The 16,580-nt window shown below is 34.7% G+C and overlaps 1 protein-coding gene across 2 annotated transcripts in view; it reads left to right on the forward strand.

The window, feature by feature from the left end:
- The first annotated feature begins 15,290 nt into the window (after positions 1-15,290).
- LOC135139565 (LIM homeobox transcription factor 1-beta.1) overlaps positions 15,291-16,580 on the forward strand; it is a 28,659-nt gene continuing 27,369 nt past the window's right edge. Inside the window, exon 1 of one of the 2 annotated variants that reach the window (XM_064069862.1) lies at positions 15,291-15,512. In XM_064069862.1, coding sequence (XP_063925932.1) covers positions 15,422-15,512 — 91 coding nt within the window. In that variant the 5' untranslated portion in view covers positions 15,291-15,421. The remainder of the gene's footprint in view (positions 15,513-16,580) is intronic. The other variant, XM_064069861.1, reaches the window with a different exon arrangement.

The raw sequence follows: 16,580 nt of genomic DNA on the forward strand, positions 1-16,580 counted from the left end.
CAAAGCGGATTCATAAACCCCAAGAATAAAAGTATGTTGTTAGATAGAATTTAAACGAGATTTACTATCCAAAATTTTCAAGTGACGTCATTAAGTTGTTGGTGGGGATGATCAGAGAAATTGTGGATAGAGTTTTACCGTCTATACGATAAAAACGACGTGTTTTTATCGTGATTTTGGAAATGCCCCCTATGAACTAATTGATAATTACCTATCAAATGTAAACTGGAATTTCTTAAACAATTTCTTTGATATTAATCAATGTGTAAGTGCTTTCTATAGTATAATCAATTATGTAATCGAAACATTCATTCCGTTAAAAAAATGTCAAAATAATAATAAATTTCCCAGTTGGATAGATAATTCTACTAAATCTTTAATTATACAGAAGAAAATAGCTCATAAGGATTATAAAAAATCTAATTCACATTATGATTACGTAAGATTTGCTCAATTAAGATACGAATGTAAAGAGGCTATTCACAATTGTAGACAATTATATATTGATAAGGTGGAAAATAATATAATATCTAATTCAAAAATGTTTTGGAACTATGTAAAAGCCAATAAACAGAACAGTGGCTTTCCTAAAACAATGTATTATAATGACGTGGAAGCTCATTCTTCATTTGACATAGCTGACTTGTTTGCATCATATTTTCAATCTGTATTTAGTCATCCTGATCCCGATGTTAATTTCTGTGATACTTATTACTGTGATACTGCTTTAGATTTAAATTTTATTCATATCACCTACGATGATATCTTGAAAAAAGTACAATCTTTTAATAACTCTAGTCACCCAGGACCAGATGGTGTTCCTGCGATCTTTGTTAAAAAATGTCTGCTTTCTCTGATTAATCCACTTCAAATAATGTTCAATAAACCATTGTCTTTATCTGTATTTCCAGATTTTTGGAAAAAGTCCTTTGTCTTGCCAATATTTAAAAGTGGCTCTAGAAATATTATTAGTAATTATCGCGGTGTCTCTAAATTACCATTTATTCCTAAGATCTTTGATGCAATTGTTGCAGATATTTTATTTGCTAGTGTGAAAGAAACTATTATTACTGAGCAACATGGTTTTTTCAGTGGGAGATCAACTACCACCAATTTATTTCTTTTCACGGAATTTGTTACTAATATGAATGAACTGGGATCGGAAGTTGATTGTATTTTTACTGATATTAGCAAAGCATTCGATTCAGTCAACATTAAACATTTGCTGAATAAATTAAAACATTTTGGGATATTTGATCCTTTGCTTGGCTGGATAGAATGCTACTTAACAAATCGTAAGTCGCACGTTGAATTTAATGGCATATTATCTAAATCAATTGATGCATGTTCTGGTGTTCCGCAAGGTTCCCACTTGGGACCTATTCTGTTCTTATTATATGTCAACGATGTAAAATATGTATTTCAAAACAGTCTTTTTCTATTATACGCTGATGACTTGAAATTGTTTCGAGCTATCAATTCTCCCTTTGATTGTATTTTACTTCAAAAAGACCTAGATAAGTTTAAAATGTGGTGTTCAGATAATAGTCTTAAGCTTAACGTACACAAATGTAAATCTATGAGATTCTCTAAAAAAATTGTTAAAGTACCTGAATTCAACTATAATATTTCGGATGTAGTTGTAGAACAAGTAGCATATTTTTGTGACTTGGGTGTAATGTTAGATCCAAAATTAGCCTTTACTCTACATGTTGATAAAATTGTCAATAAAATTAATAAAACCTTGGGATTTGTTCTAAGACAATGTCAGGAGTTTACTAGCCTTCGTGTCTTTTGCATTTTATATAACTCATATGTTCGCTCATTATTAGAGTACTGCTGTATAATTTGGTCACCTTACTATCAGCTCTATATATCTAGACTTGAAAAAATTCAAAGAAAGTTCATTAAATTTTTATGTTTTAAACTAAATGTTATATTTGATAAGAATAATTACGAACTCATAGTTAAATATTTCGGGCTTAGTTTCTTAATAAGTCGTCGCCATTACTTTGATTTGTGCTTTGTTTTTAATGTGTTAAATAACCGTGTAAATTGTTCCGACATTCTTAATATGTTTTCTTTACATGTACCTAATCGCGCCACAAGAGGTTCTCATTTGCTCCAAGTGCCTTTCCATCGCACACTATATGCTCAAAAATCTCCGTTATGCCGCATGGCTAAACTGGCGATGGAGTATAATGATCTGAACTTTTGTGGTGTGTCAATTAATGTTTTTAAGAGGGAGCTGAAGAATGCTTTAAATATGTAAGTGTAACTATTGTTATGATTTGTAATGGTATATTTCCGTAAATAAACTATTATTATTATTATTATTATATTCCTAACATGGATATAATATTTCACAACATTCAGTGGAGTAGTTTCGCAGTTTATCTATAATATCGGGTGATCTTTTCAATTCCTGCTCTAGTTGGCTGACGTACGCATCATGCCCAACTGGAGCAGACATTTAAAAAATCAGACGGTAAAATTGGCATAAACGGCAGTCAGGCGAAAACCAAGGGAACTGTTTTTTTATAAAATGGCGAGAAAACATGAACAAAAAAGATTAAATTTGTTCAAAAATTACAAAAACAGAAGAAGTCCTTCCATGAAGAATAAGATACAATTGAAAGTATGTAGTAAGATAAGAGTAACTTTGGCAGATGAGATATTCTCTAAGAAAAGAGAGGGTGGGTGGGCGGGGCTAGCATCTGCCAAGATAAGAGTAATTTTTGCAGATGAGATACTCGCTAAGGAAATAACGGGTGGGCGGGTAACACTGATTTTACCAAATGATATACCCTCTACCTTTCATTTTCTTAGAGGGTACCCCATTTGCGAAAATCAGTTTTATCTTAGGAGGTACTAACCCCGCCCAATCTTATCTTAGCCCCGCCCACCCACCCTCTAATTTGTTAGAGGGATCTCATTTGCCAAAATCAGTCTTTCTTAGTAAGTACTAGTAATTTTTAATAATTCCTGAACTAGCTCGCTGCGCTCGCATTCTAACCTATGGGCTCTAGATTTTCTAAATGTCTGATCTTCTAAATTAAATTGCTCTAAAAACAAATTTTTAAAATGCAAGTTCAGTAAGCAAAATTGAAATTTCTATAGTCCCATCAACTTCAGTACGATTTTCGAAATCATAAAACTTTTTGAAAGTAACTTTTTTGAAGTTGGGAAAATTCTTTGTTTATAATTTAGCCTCTCGTGAACATTGATGAATAGTTTTCAAATCATTCCTGAACCAGCTCGCTGCGCTCGCATTTTAAGATATAGGTTTTGGCTTCTCTAAATGTCCGAAGCGAGCGCAGTGAGCACGTTCAAATTTCTATAGGTCCGTCAATTTCAGTAGACTTTAGTAATCGTAGACCTTTTTGAAATCTTTTTTTTAAGTAAGAAAATTCTTTGTTAATAACTTAGCTTCTCGGGGACATTGAAGAGTAGAAATTTTTAATAATTCCTGAACGAGCTCGCTGCGCTCCCATTCTAACCTATGGCCTCCTTAAATTGCTAAGACATTTTTAATTCTAGACCTTTTTGAAATTCGTCAAGTAAGAAAATAATCTTCGTTTATAATTTAGCTTTTCAGATACATTGATGAGTATTTTTCAGCAATTCCTCAACGTTGGGCTAGTACTTGCTAAAATAAGACTGATTTGGATAAATGGCATAACTTCGAAGAAAATAAAGGGTGGGTGGGCGGGGAACTAGGTCTACCAACGAATGAAAACTTCATTACTATTTAGTATCCTTTGAATAACACGATACTCAAAAAAATGTCATTTACATTTCGCTCCTTTGGCTCTCGACGATTATAAAAAAGTCATCACAATTGAGACAGGGCGGGTGGGCGGGGCTTATCTTTTGCCTTTTTTCTTTTATACGTATTTATCTTTTCAGAACAAGGAACTTAAAACATGTTTAAAATGGTAAATTCTTGTAGACAAATATCGATCTTGCCCCGCCCCTCGATCTGACAACGAATGAAAAATTCATCACAACTGAGAATCGAGATCGAGGCGGGTACGGGTGGGGCATAATCTTTTTTTTCTTAATATACATAGTATTCTTTGAATGACACGATACTCAAAAACATGTTTTTAATTCCTCGTAGAGAAATAAGGATTTTGCAGTTAAGCCCCGCCTCCTTAGCTTACGACGAATAAAAAAATCAGCAGAATTGAGACAGGGCGGGTGGGCGGGGCTACATTTTCTCTTTTATTCCTAGTATGTGTATTTATTTCGACAACAAGAAACCATAAAATGCTATATTTTTCAAATTTCCAGGTCACTTCGAAATCCACATCATAGATTTTTTTGCGGTTTGTTGGACAACTTTTTCAAACGCTCAACTTTTCATTAAGAAATTTTCTTTTTTTACGACTTTCGAAAATGATCCAAAAATCTGTTGTAGATTTCGACCTCTAGAAGTTATTTTCGACTTCATTAATACCATTTTGCCAAATTGCCCATATGAAATAATTATGACAACGTTTAGGATTCATTAAAAAGGCAACTTTTCCAAGAGCTCAATTTTTCAAAATCCGTTTTTTTTTCGATTACTCTCCAAAAATTACGCAGAGAACTTTATTGTAGATTTTTAACTCCAGAAGTTATTTATTTTCAATGTTCTTTTACATTCGACAACAAACGTCGCGTTGTTTTTTTTTCTCTCTTAAAAGTCTGAACATAACAAAAACACAAAATATTAAAATCACCAAAAAAGGCCTAATATAAACCCCGCCCACCCACCCCGTCTCGATTCTGATAATTTTTTTTATTTTTAAAAACTTAAAACACGTTTAAAATAGTAAATTTTTGTAAAGAAATATGGATTTTGCAATTAGATACCTCCCCTAGGCCTACCAACGAATGAAAACTTCATTAATATTTAGTATTTAGTATCCTTTGAATAACACGATACTCAAAAAAATGTCTTACATGGTAATTACTTGTAGAGAAAGAAATAATAAAAATTTTGCATTTACATTCCGCTCCTTTGGCTCTCTACAATTATAAAAAAAATCATCACATTTGAGATAGGGCGGGTGGGTGGGGCTTATATTTTGTCTTTTTTCTTAATATACCTAGTTGTCTTTTCAGAACCAGAAATTTAAAACATGTTTAAGATGGTAAATTCTTGATCTTGCCATTAAGCCCCGCCCCTCGATTTGACAACGAATAAAAAATTCATCACAATTGAGAATTGAGATTGGGGCGGGTATGGGTGGGGCCTAATCTTCGGCTTTATTTTTTTCTTAATATACATAGTATTCTTTGAATAACACGATACTCAAAAACATGTTTTCAATTTGTCGTAGAGAAATAAGGATTTTGCAGTTAAGCTCCACCTTCTTGGCTCACGACGAATAAAAAAAATCATCACAATTGAGATTGGGCGGGTGGGCGGGGCTACATTTTGACATTTTTTCTTATTATGTGTTGATTTATTTCGACAACAAGAAACCATAAAATGCTATATTTTTCGAATCTTCAGGTCACTTCGAAATACACATCGTAGATTTTTTTGCGGCTTTTTGGACAACTTTTTCAAACGCTCAACTTTTCATTAAGAAATTTTCTTTTTTAACGACTTTCGAAAATTATTCAAAAATATGTTGTAGATGTCGACCTCTAGAAGTTATTTTCGACTTCATTAATACCATTTTGCCAAATTGCCCATATGAAATAATTATGACAACATTTAGGATTCATTAAAAAGGCAACTTTTCCAAGAGCTCAATTTTTCAAAATTCGTTTTTTTTTTCGACTAATCTCCAAAAATTACGCAGAGAACTTTGTTGTAGATACATTCCGCTCCTTTGGCTCTCGACGATTATATAAAAATCATCACATTTGAGATAGGACGGGTGGGCGGGGCTTATATTTTGTCTCTTTTCTTAATATACCTAGCTGTCTTTTCAGAACCAGAAATTTAAAACATGTTTAAGATTGTAAATTCTTGATCTTGCCATTAAACCCCGCCCCTCGATCTGACAACGAATGAAAAATTCATCATAATTGAGAATTGAGATTGGGGCGGGTATGGGTGGAACTTAATCTTCGGTTTTATTTTTTTCTTAATATACATAGTATTCTTTAAATGACACGATACTCAAAAACATATTTTTAATTTCTCGTAGAGAAATAAGGTTTTTGCAGTTAAGCTCCGCCTTCTTGGCTTACGACGAATAAAAAAAAATCATCACAATTGAGATAGGGCGGGTGGGCGGGGCTACATTTTGCCTTTTTTTCTTAGTATGTGTAGATTTATTTCGACAACAAGAAATCATAAAATGCTATATTTTTCGAATCTACTTTCGAAAATTATCCAAAAATATGTTGTAGATGTCGACCTCTAGAAGTTATTTTCGACTTCATTAATACCATTTTGCCCAATTGCCCATATGAAATAATTGTGACGTTTAGGATTCATTAAAAATACAACTTTTCCAAGAGCAATTTTTCAAAATCTGATTTGTTTTCGACTCCTTTCAAAAAATTACGCAGAGAATTTTATTGTAGATTTTTAACTCCAGAAGTTATTTATTTTCAATCTTCTTTTATATTCGACAACAAATTTCGTTTTATTTATTTATTTATTTTTTTTTCCTCAAAAATCTGAACACAACAAAAATACAAAATCTTAAAATCACCAAAAATTGGCACAAACTTCTCTTACTTTCAAAGCTATTGATTTTACAGCGCCGTGAGCTAACCTCTCCGCTCTCCCATTGACGTGTTCGATATGGGCAATGGACCGAATTTAGAGTCTATTCGCAGGTGGCACGTGACAGCACGTGTCGAAAACAATGGGATGATACTGTCGGAAACACAGGACTAAGAGGATCAACAGCGTGATGCTGTCACTCCGTTGATTTCGTTACGGTTCACCTGCAAATGTACCTAAGCAAAGTGTCGTCATGGCAATTGATTTGCTCTTCCTTTGATCTCCCAAACTTCGAAACTTTTGACGGACGCGGAAGAGTTATCACTCGACCGTGACAATATACAGGGAGGACGAAAAAATCCATATAACCGTCCTCACGCTGGCGTATCCACACCGTAAAAAAGCCATATAAATTAAAATCGACCTTCGACCTCCGCTTATAAAGCACGTAAGTACTTCATAAAAGCCCGAAACGCGATTCTTTCTTCGCCCTTATTTACATTTATTCCGTGTTTCACGTTACAAAGAAATTTCACCCGACGACAAATTCTAATAAAACGCTCCAAAAACGTATCCAGATCATCAAATCTTTATTAAAAACCTCTACGCCGTCGTAATGAATTTCCACAAAGACACGAACGGAGCCATTTCGAGGAAATGTAAAAATGCGCGAACGTTACACGAGCGCAGACCGGCCCCTAAGACCTGATGCGACCGCAAGCATGCATCAGCGCATCAGGTTTTGCAATTTCATGCATGCAAATCGCGACACTTTAGCCGTCTAAACGGTTCGGCTCCGGCCGGGACTTTGATATTTTGTCCCTCTCCACAGACACGAATGGCTGTGGTAAACTTTATAATGGTATCAACAAGACTCTGGCCGTATTTAGTCGACGATGGTGTGCCCGAACTACAAGTGTTTGCGGTTATCGGCCGCATTACAACACCTGCGCTAGCATTCCGGACGGTGTTTGTCCATAGTTCACGCTATCGGTGAGATACTCCGCGCTCCGGAGCCTCCGGAACGTATCTCAGCTCGAACTGTCGAAATTTGGGAGACGGTGGTCGAGGGTTTTTTGGTTGCTCGGCTCCGGGTGGGTTCGGGGCCGAGTAGAACTTTTTTGGGGGATCGGTTATCGGTTGTGTGGTACAAGATTTATGGATTATGGTCATTAATAAATTTAAAAAAATCAGAAATTGGATGAAAAAGAAAAAATTCTTATTTTTATTTGTTTAATTAAAAAAAAAAATTTTCGTGTATAAATTGAAGTCAGGTCAGATCAGGTTTTGTTTATCAGTTTGTTAAACCAGAAATGTTTTGGAAATCATCGACAGTTAACGTAATTTTTTGATAAAATACTTTGAATTATCCACATTTTTAGAAAAAAAATTGTAAATATATATTCAGAATAGAATTTTGTGGAAATACAGACATTGTATTTTAATTTCCTTAGATATAGCGAGAAATTGAAAATAAAACAAATCACAAAATAATGAGAACGAAAATGAGAATTAGAATACGAACGAGAAGCCGAATCAGTACGCGAATGAAAACGAGAACAAGAACTAAGATGACAATGCATGAGGACGAAAATGAAGACGAGGATGAGAACGAAAATAAGAACCAGAAAGAGAGGGAATACTGGAAACCGGGAGTAGGATAAGATTGAAAACGAGGAAAAGAACGAGAATGAAAATGAAAATCAGAACGGAATGAGAACGAAAATGAGAAGAAGAGTGCGAATGAAAACAAAGAGTCGGGAACAAAAATGACAAATAGAAGAAGAACGAAAATAGGAACAACGAGAAAAGGCAAAAGGAGACAGAATCAAAACGAGGATAAAATCAAGAAAGCAAGCAAGATCATAACTAAAAGAAAAACGAGAAAGCAAAATTCGAACAAAAATGGAGAGGAGAACGAAAGTGGGGATGAGAACGAGGATAGAAATGAGGAGGAAAATAAAATTGGTGTCTAGGATGCTAACGAAGACGATAAAATAACAACTAAAAAGAAAAACGACAACGAGAATACCAAGAAGAAGGCCTGCGAGGAATCAGAATTAGAATGAGAATAAAAGTAAGAAAAAAAATCAAAAAAGAACGAAAACGGGAAAACAGAATCAGTACTAGAATCAAGACGACGATGAGAACGAAAATGCAAATCAGAAGTAAACCAGGACGAGGACAAGAATGAAAAGGATAATAAGAACGAGAATGAAAGTAAAGATGAGAAACAGAATGGGAACGAAAATGAGAATTAGACTACGAACGAGAACGAGGTGTCAAAGAACAAAAAAGGAAACTAAAAAAAGAACGAAAATAGGAACAACAACAAGAGGAAATGGGAGAATCCAGAATTGGAACAACAATAAAAACAAGAAAGCTAGATCGCAATTACAACGAAAACAATAAAACGGAATAAGAAGGAACGAAAACGAGAACAAGAACTAAAATGACAATGAGAACGAGAATGAGGACGAGGATGAGAATGAAGACGAGAATGAAGACGACAATGAGAATCAGAACGAGAGGGAATGCTGGGAACCGGGCGGAAGATAAAAATGAATAGAAGAAAAAGAACGAGGATGAAAATGAAGATCAGAACCGGAATGAGAACGAAAATGAAAACTGGAGTGCAAGCGAAAACAAAAAGTCAAGGAACAAAATGGTACCTAAAAGAAGAATGAAAATAGGAACAACAAGAAGAGGGAAAGACATAAAAAATTAGAACGAGAATAAAAATAAGAAAGCAAGATCACTACTAGCAGAAAGATGAGAAAGCAGAATCACAACGAAACTGGGAAGGGAAATAAAAATAAGAATTAGAACGAGGATGAAAATGAGGAAAAGAATTAAAATGGTACCTAGGATGCTAACGAGGACGACAAGATAAAACCTAAAAGAAACATGAAAACGAGAATAGCAAGAAGAAGGCCTGCGAGGAATCAGAATTAGAATGAGAATAAAAACAAGAAAACGAAATTAAAACAAAACGAAAACGGAAAAACATAATCAGTACGAAAATAAAGGCGACGATGAAAATGAAAATGAAAACCAGAAGGAAGTCGGGAGGAGGATAAGAATGAAAACTAGAACAAGAACGAGGATGAAAGTAAAGAAGAGAAGCAGGAAAAAAACGAAAATGAGAATTCGACTGCCAACGAAAACTAGGTGTCAAAGTACAAAAAGGGAAACTACGAAGAATGAAAATAGGAATAACAAGAAAGGGAAATGGAAGAAACCAGAATCAGAATAGCAATAAAAACAACTAAGCAAATCGCAATTACAAAGAAAACAAGAAAACACAATAAAAAAAGAACGAAAACGAGAATACTGGTATCAAAGTACAAAAAGGGAAACTAAGAAAAACGAAAATAGGAACAACAAGAAAGGGAAATGGAAGAAACCAGAATCAGAATAGCAATAAAAACAACTAAGCAAATCGCAATTACAAAGAAAACAAGAAAACAAGAAAACACAATAAAAAAAGAACGAAAACGAGAATACTGGTATCAAAGTACAAAAAGGGAAACTAAGAAGAACGAAAATAGGAACAACAGGAAAGGGAAATGAGGGAAACCAGAATCAGAATAGCAATAAAAACAACTAAGCAAGATCGCAATTACAAAGAAAACAAGAAAACAGAATAAAAAACGAACGAAAACGAGAATACTGAATCAGTACGAGAATGTAAACAGAACAAGAACTAAAATGACAGTGCGAACGAGAATGATGACAAGGTTGAGAAAATGAAAACCAGAAGAAGAGGGGGTACTGGAAACCGGAAGGAAGAAAAGAGTGAAAACGAAAAAAAGAAGAAGGATAAAAATGAAGATAAAAACCAAAATGAGAACAAAAGTAAGAATTAGAGTGTGAACGAAAATGAAGAGTCACTGAACAAAAAGAGAAGCACGAAGAAAAACGAGAGAAACCAGAATCAAAATGAAAATGGAGAGGAGGTTAAAAATGGGGATTAGAACAAGGATAAAAATGAGGATGAGAATGAAAATGATACCTAGGATGCTAACGGAGACGACAAGAAGGAGAATTACAAGAAAAATAAAAATGAGGATAGCAAGAAAGCATGTGAAGAATCAGAATCTGAGCGAGAATGAAAGCAAGGAAACAAATCACAAAACAACGAAAACGACAAACAGAATCAGCATAAGAATGAAGACGAAAATGAAAACCAGAGTGAGAATAAAAATGAAAAGGAAAATGAGAAAGAACAAGAAGAGAAATTATGAGAAGAATGACAATAGAAACAAGAAAATAAAATAGCAACTGCAAGAAAAATAAGAAAACGGAATAAAAAAGAACGAAAACGAGAAAACAGGATCATTACGCAAATGAAAACGAGAACAAGAATTAAGATTACAATACTGGAAACCGGGAGCAGAATAAGAATGAAAATGAGTAAAAGAACTAGAATGAAAATGAAAATTAGAGTGCGAACGAAAACGAAGAGCCAGAACAAAATTGGCAACGGGAAGAAGAACGAAAATAGAAACAACGAGAAGAGGCAAAGGGAGGGAGAATCAAAGTGAGAATAAAAACAAGAAAACAAGCAAGATCACAACTAGAAGACAAACGAGAAAGCAGAATTCGAAGAAAAATCGGGATAAGAACGAGGATAAAAATGGGGAGGAGAATAAAAATGATGTCTAGGATGCTAACGAGGACGACAAGATAAGAACTAAAAAGAAAAACGAAAACGAGAATACCAAGAAGAAGGCCTGCTCGGAATTAGAATAAAAAAAAACTAAAGACAAGAAAATAGAATCAGCACGATAATGAAGACGACAATAACAACGAAAGTGAGAACCAGAAGGAAACCCGGAAGAGGATAAAAGTGAAAACGAAAATAAGAACGAGGATGAAATTAAAAATGAGAACTAGAATGAGAACGAAAATGAGAATTAGACTGCAAACGAGAACGAGGTGTTAAAAAACAAAAAAGGAAAAAATGAAAATAGAAACAACAAGGAGGGGAAATAGGAGAATGTAGAATTAGAACAACAATAAAAACAATTGCAAAGAAAACAAGGAAACAGAATAACAAAAAAACGATTCAATACGAGAACGAAAACGATAACTAGAAATAGAAGAAATATTGGAAACCGAGAAAAAGATAAGAATGAAAACGAGAAAAAGAACAAAGATGAGAGTCAGAATGAGAACGGAAATGAAAATTAGAATTCAAACGACAACGAGGTATCAAAAAATAAAAAGGGAAACTAAGAGAAGAACGAAAACAAAAGTAACAAGAAGGGGAAATGGGAAAAAGCAGAATCCGAACAACAACGAAAACAAGAAAGCAAGATCGCAACTACAAGAAAAACAAGAAAACAGAACAAAAAAAAATGGGGAGGAGGATGAAAATGGCGGTTAAAATGAGGATAAAAATGAAAATGACATGACTTAAAAGAAAAAAAAACGAGAATACCAAGAAAAAGGTTTGTCAGAAATCAGCGTCAGAAAGAGAATAAAAGCGAAAATGAAAAACAAAAATTAGACTGCGAACGATAAAAGAAGAAAAAGGAAAACCAAGAGAAGAACGAAAACGAGAAAACAGAATTAGTGCAAGAATGAAAACGAAAACAAGAACTAAAATGACATTGAGAACGAGAATGAAGACTAGGATGAGAACGAAAATGAAACCAGAAGGAGAGAGAGTATTGGAAACCGAGAGGAAGACAAGAATGTAAGCGAATAAAAAAAAAATGAGAATTAAAGTACGAACGAAAACGAAGAGTCAGAGAACAAAAAAGGAAACCAGAAGGAGAAGCACGATAGGAACAACAAGAAGGGGGAATGGGAGAAACCAGAATTAAAATGAAAGTGCAGAGTAGGTTGAAAATGGGGAAAATGGGGATTAGAACAAGAAAAGAATTAAGGATGAGAATGAAAATGATATCTAGGATGCTAACGGGGATGACAAGAAGAACTACAACAAAAACAAAAATATATAGCACGAAGAATTAATGCGAGAAACCAGAACCAAAAGGAGAATAAAAGTAAGAAAACAGCATAACTACGGGAATAAAAACGAAAAGAACTCAGTTGAGATGAGAAGAAGAACTAAAATGAGACGAGATAAAGAACTAAAATCAGAATGACATTCACAATCGGAACGAGGGCGAGAACGAGAATAAAAATGGCACGAATGTGAACTAAAAGAAGGAAAGTTAAAATGACAATAGGAACGAAAGTGAAAACAAAAATGAGGAGAAAATACATGAATGTAGATTAACAACGAAAAGAAAGGAGACATTTTGATATTCTTTTATATACTAGTCCAAAAGCTATAAGGTTATATGACCATCATAAAAGTAATTGACGGCAAAACAAAGCTAAGCTTACCGGTTGGCAATAAATTGTCTTCTGAACATTTCTTGCTTACATTTAACAGGGCCGGCTTTCAAAGCGAGTGGTTATTTCGGAACCGTCAGCGGCTACAGGTAGTAAAGAAATAATGGAGTGGTGGATTTACATATTTAGTGAAAGCCGCCCCTGAACGAAACCACAACAGCCGGTCGAGCTGCAGTGGACACGTTATTTACAACCCTAAAACCTTTTCTATTGAAAGCAACTTAACTTCGACACAATGGGATAATTTTATGATGGCCATATAACCTTATAGCTTTTGGACTACTATAATCACATTTACAACTTCGAAACAATGTATTATACTTGTAACAATATTTAGCGACAAAATTTCATTAGGTACATACCTATTCATGGAAACTATAGCTTCAACTAGAAACTGCGTATAGTTTGTTGAAATATTGCGTGTAGCTACCTATCTAATTTTGGAGGTTAACTAATAATTAATAATTCCAGTAAACACTTTAATAGAATTATTTTCGAAATTATTCGTTTAATAAAAACAATTTTTAGAATTTATAGCATTGCTGATTTTTTTTAATATGATTAATTTTTCTTAGATTCTTCGGAACTGCTCTTATTTCCTTATTTTTTTTTTAATTTCAGTCACTTTAATATTGAATTGACGGAATTAAACGGAACTATGCCGAAAGTAATCAATATTGGAAAAATATTTAATCTAATTTTGGAACTTAGTTGCTCTGTTGCTCAGTTCATATGTTCAGTAAAACCTTTACTAATATAATTATTTTCTAAATTGTTCATTTAATGAACGGATTTTTCGTAATTTATGGCAATACTTACTGAAATTTTGTAAATACATATTACCCTTCTTTTTTTTAATTCGTTCTCTTTGACCAGAGTTACCAAAATTAAACACAATTCTTACTTCGAAAGTAATCAATAATGAATCATATTAGACGTTATTTTTAAACAAGTAGCTACTCAATTCATAGCTAATTTCATTCAACTCTTTAACGAGTTATTTTTGAAATTTTCCATGTAATGAATGGAATTTTTGGAATTCTGTGAATAACTACCGAACTACCGAAATTCTTTGGAATGGATGAGGAACAACCGTTCCCCCAAAAACACGTACTCTACCTGAACGCATTTACCTATAAATATGTAAATCTCTGTACAAATGTAAATACGTCTTATCTTTCGTCCACCTGCCCTATGCTAGCTAGTTTCTCTTCCAGTTCCCAGAATTTTCTAAACTCTTTCTTCAGCGGCTTCACCTCACCAAAACCGAACTTACCTGCGACAATCAAACACGTTTCTTGCTTATCCCTGGGCTCTCAAACCGTAATCATCTAATAAAAATCTGAAAACCGTAACATATTAGAAACTATTCAGAGTACTAATGGATGAACTATTTAGAGTTTCGAGAATTGCTTTGGAATTCCCTAATTACTAAAATTCGCTACGAAAAACCGAAATTAGTTAGATAGTAGCTTCTAGTTTTCTAAAAGATTATTGATTTTGATCTGTACAATGTACATCTTTCTCTAAGTTTGATATATTATCAAAATTGTAGTAAAGTTATGAGTCTTTCGTTTTTGAAAATTGATAAAATAAATCCGTAAATAAAATGAAATTCTGACAACATTTAAAAAAAATAGACGGATACACAAGACAATTCAGCACATTTTTTTTAATCAACAATTATGTAGAAAAATGTTAAAAAAAAATGCGATCAATGAAAACTTAACCAAAAAAAAGTATCTCAATGTAGCTAGACGAAATAATCATGACAGACTTTATTATCACAGTTAAATCTCCAACCTCTGTATAAAACACCCGACCGTGTTATAAACTCCAAGCAACAAAGTTATAAAGCAAATTGTTACTTTGTGAACTAAGCCGGCGCCATCTTTAGTCGAACATGTCTGCAGTTAGCAGCATAGCATCCTCTATAACCTCCACACTTCACTCTTCTAAATATCCTCCAAAAAAAAAAAAAAAATCGCAAGAAAAATCGCGATCCTCAATTCGTGTCACCATATCGAAGAGATAAGATAAAGTCACTCTCCTCCGGCGGCGTCGCGGTGGGGGCAGCGCCCCTGCGCACGCCGCGTAGTGGGGGCCCCAAACCGGTTCCCACCACACCTCCAAGCTCCTCCCCTCTTCAATTCCGTCCAAATGGGCGTGTACATCACCGCGATGTAAAATGTCGGGACGCCCGACGTCTTCCGAACCCCTAAAGGGAGGGCCTTTCCCTCCCTTGCCTTATTCTATCAGTGACAATCTATAGTAAAGAGACAGTAGTGAAGCTTGCGTCGCTGCAGCCATATACCGCCAAAGCTCAAGTCCATGACGTAAAAGTGCGCGAGTGCTGTGTCCCGAAAAAAAATGTTGGAGTTTTACCCTAACATCAACCTGACGCCGGCGATGCTGCCAGAGCACAGCTCCCTGAACGGCCCCGACTGCAACGGCCGGACTGGTAAGTTTTAAGAAACGGCCAGAGAAGGAGAGAGCCAGGGCAGGACTCGCCTGATCGGGCGTGTGATGCGCAAAGTGCTCGGTTCTAATGTAGTCTTCAGTGCTCGGCTAATCACCTCGCCGATTCATTATGCCAAACCAGAAAACGCTTTCGTTGTTCGAGGCACTTTTGCCGATGTCGCGACTTCCGCCGGAGACGAGGTTCAGTCATTAGTCCGGTTTCCGGCCGTACTAACCTAAGCTCGACAAGCTTTTAGCTATGCCAATATTTGCAAGCGGCTTCCATTCGAGATCCTTACAAGGAACGGGTGTAAAGTGGAAGGACGACCGCCAAATTGGATTTTAGAGTGGCGGCGAGGCCGCGTTTTGCGGCCAAACGGTTCCAATGTTTATAGTTGTTTGTACAACTTATAAATAAAATGAGCTTTTTCGAGTTTCTCAGGTGGGATTTTAAATGTTCAGGAAACAAGGGAGCCAAATCACGATATATTTTAGACAAGAAAATCTTTGAAATGTTTGTTTGTCAGTTAAAAACTTATCGTAAAATAAGCTCTATCTACTTGATAATTTTTTCTTTTGAATGCACTTATGGAAAATAAGAACCGTAAAAGTGATTTTATTTTCTAGAAAAGTTATCTCTACCACGATTCATGATACATGATTTTATTTTATTATTTTAGATAATCAGCAGTCCTAATCTTTGTTAAATTTACATAACAAATTAGATATTTTTCTAAAATTTCGGCCGTGGAGTATGTTAACGCAGTAACATTTTCATTACTTCACAAATTAAAAAAAAAAGCTCTAGGGAGCAACCAATTCATTTTTTCATTAATATTAATATGTTTATAGATATTTCTATTTAAAAACTATTAAATTTCGGCAACCCACTCTGCATTAAGTTTAAAATAAGAAATCATCCCTCAAGTGGAGAGAGGTGTAGCGTATTTAACAGGATTACTACGGTCAAGTAATCTCCAGGTATAATTTACAACTACCTAATTTGTACACAAAATTTTGGTGTCCTTTCTGTATCATTAACCACTGTTGAAAGAGTTGTACGAGAGTG

Source organism: Zophobas morio, unplaced genomic scaffold (genome assembly GCF_036711695.1).
Source record: "Zophobas morio isolate AGI-343-1 ecotype UQ-CSIRO unplaced genomic scaffold, CSIRO_AGI_Zmor_V1 ptg000031l, whole genome shotgun sequence".
Taxonomy (NCBI): Eukaryota; Metazoa; Arthropoda; class Insecta; order Coleoptera; family Tenebrionidae; genus Zophobas; species Zophobas morio.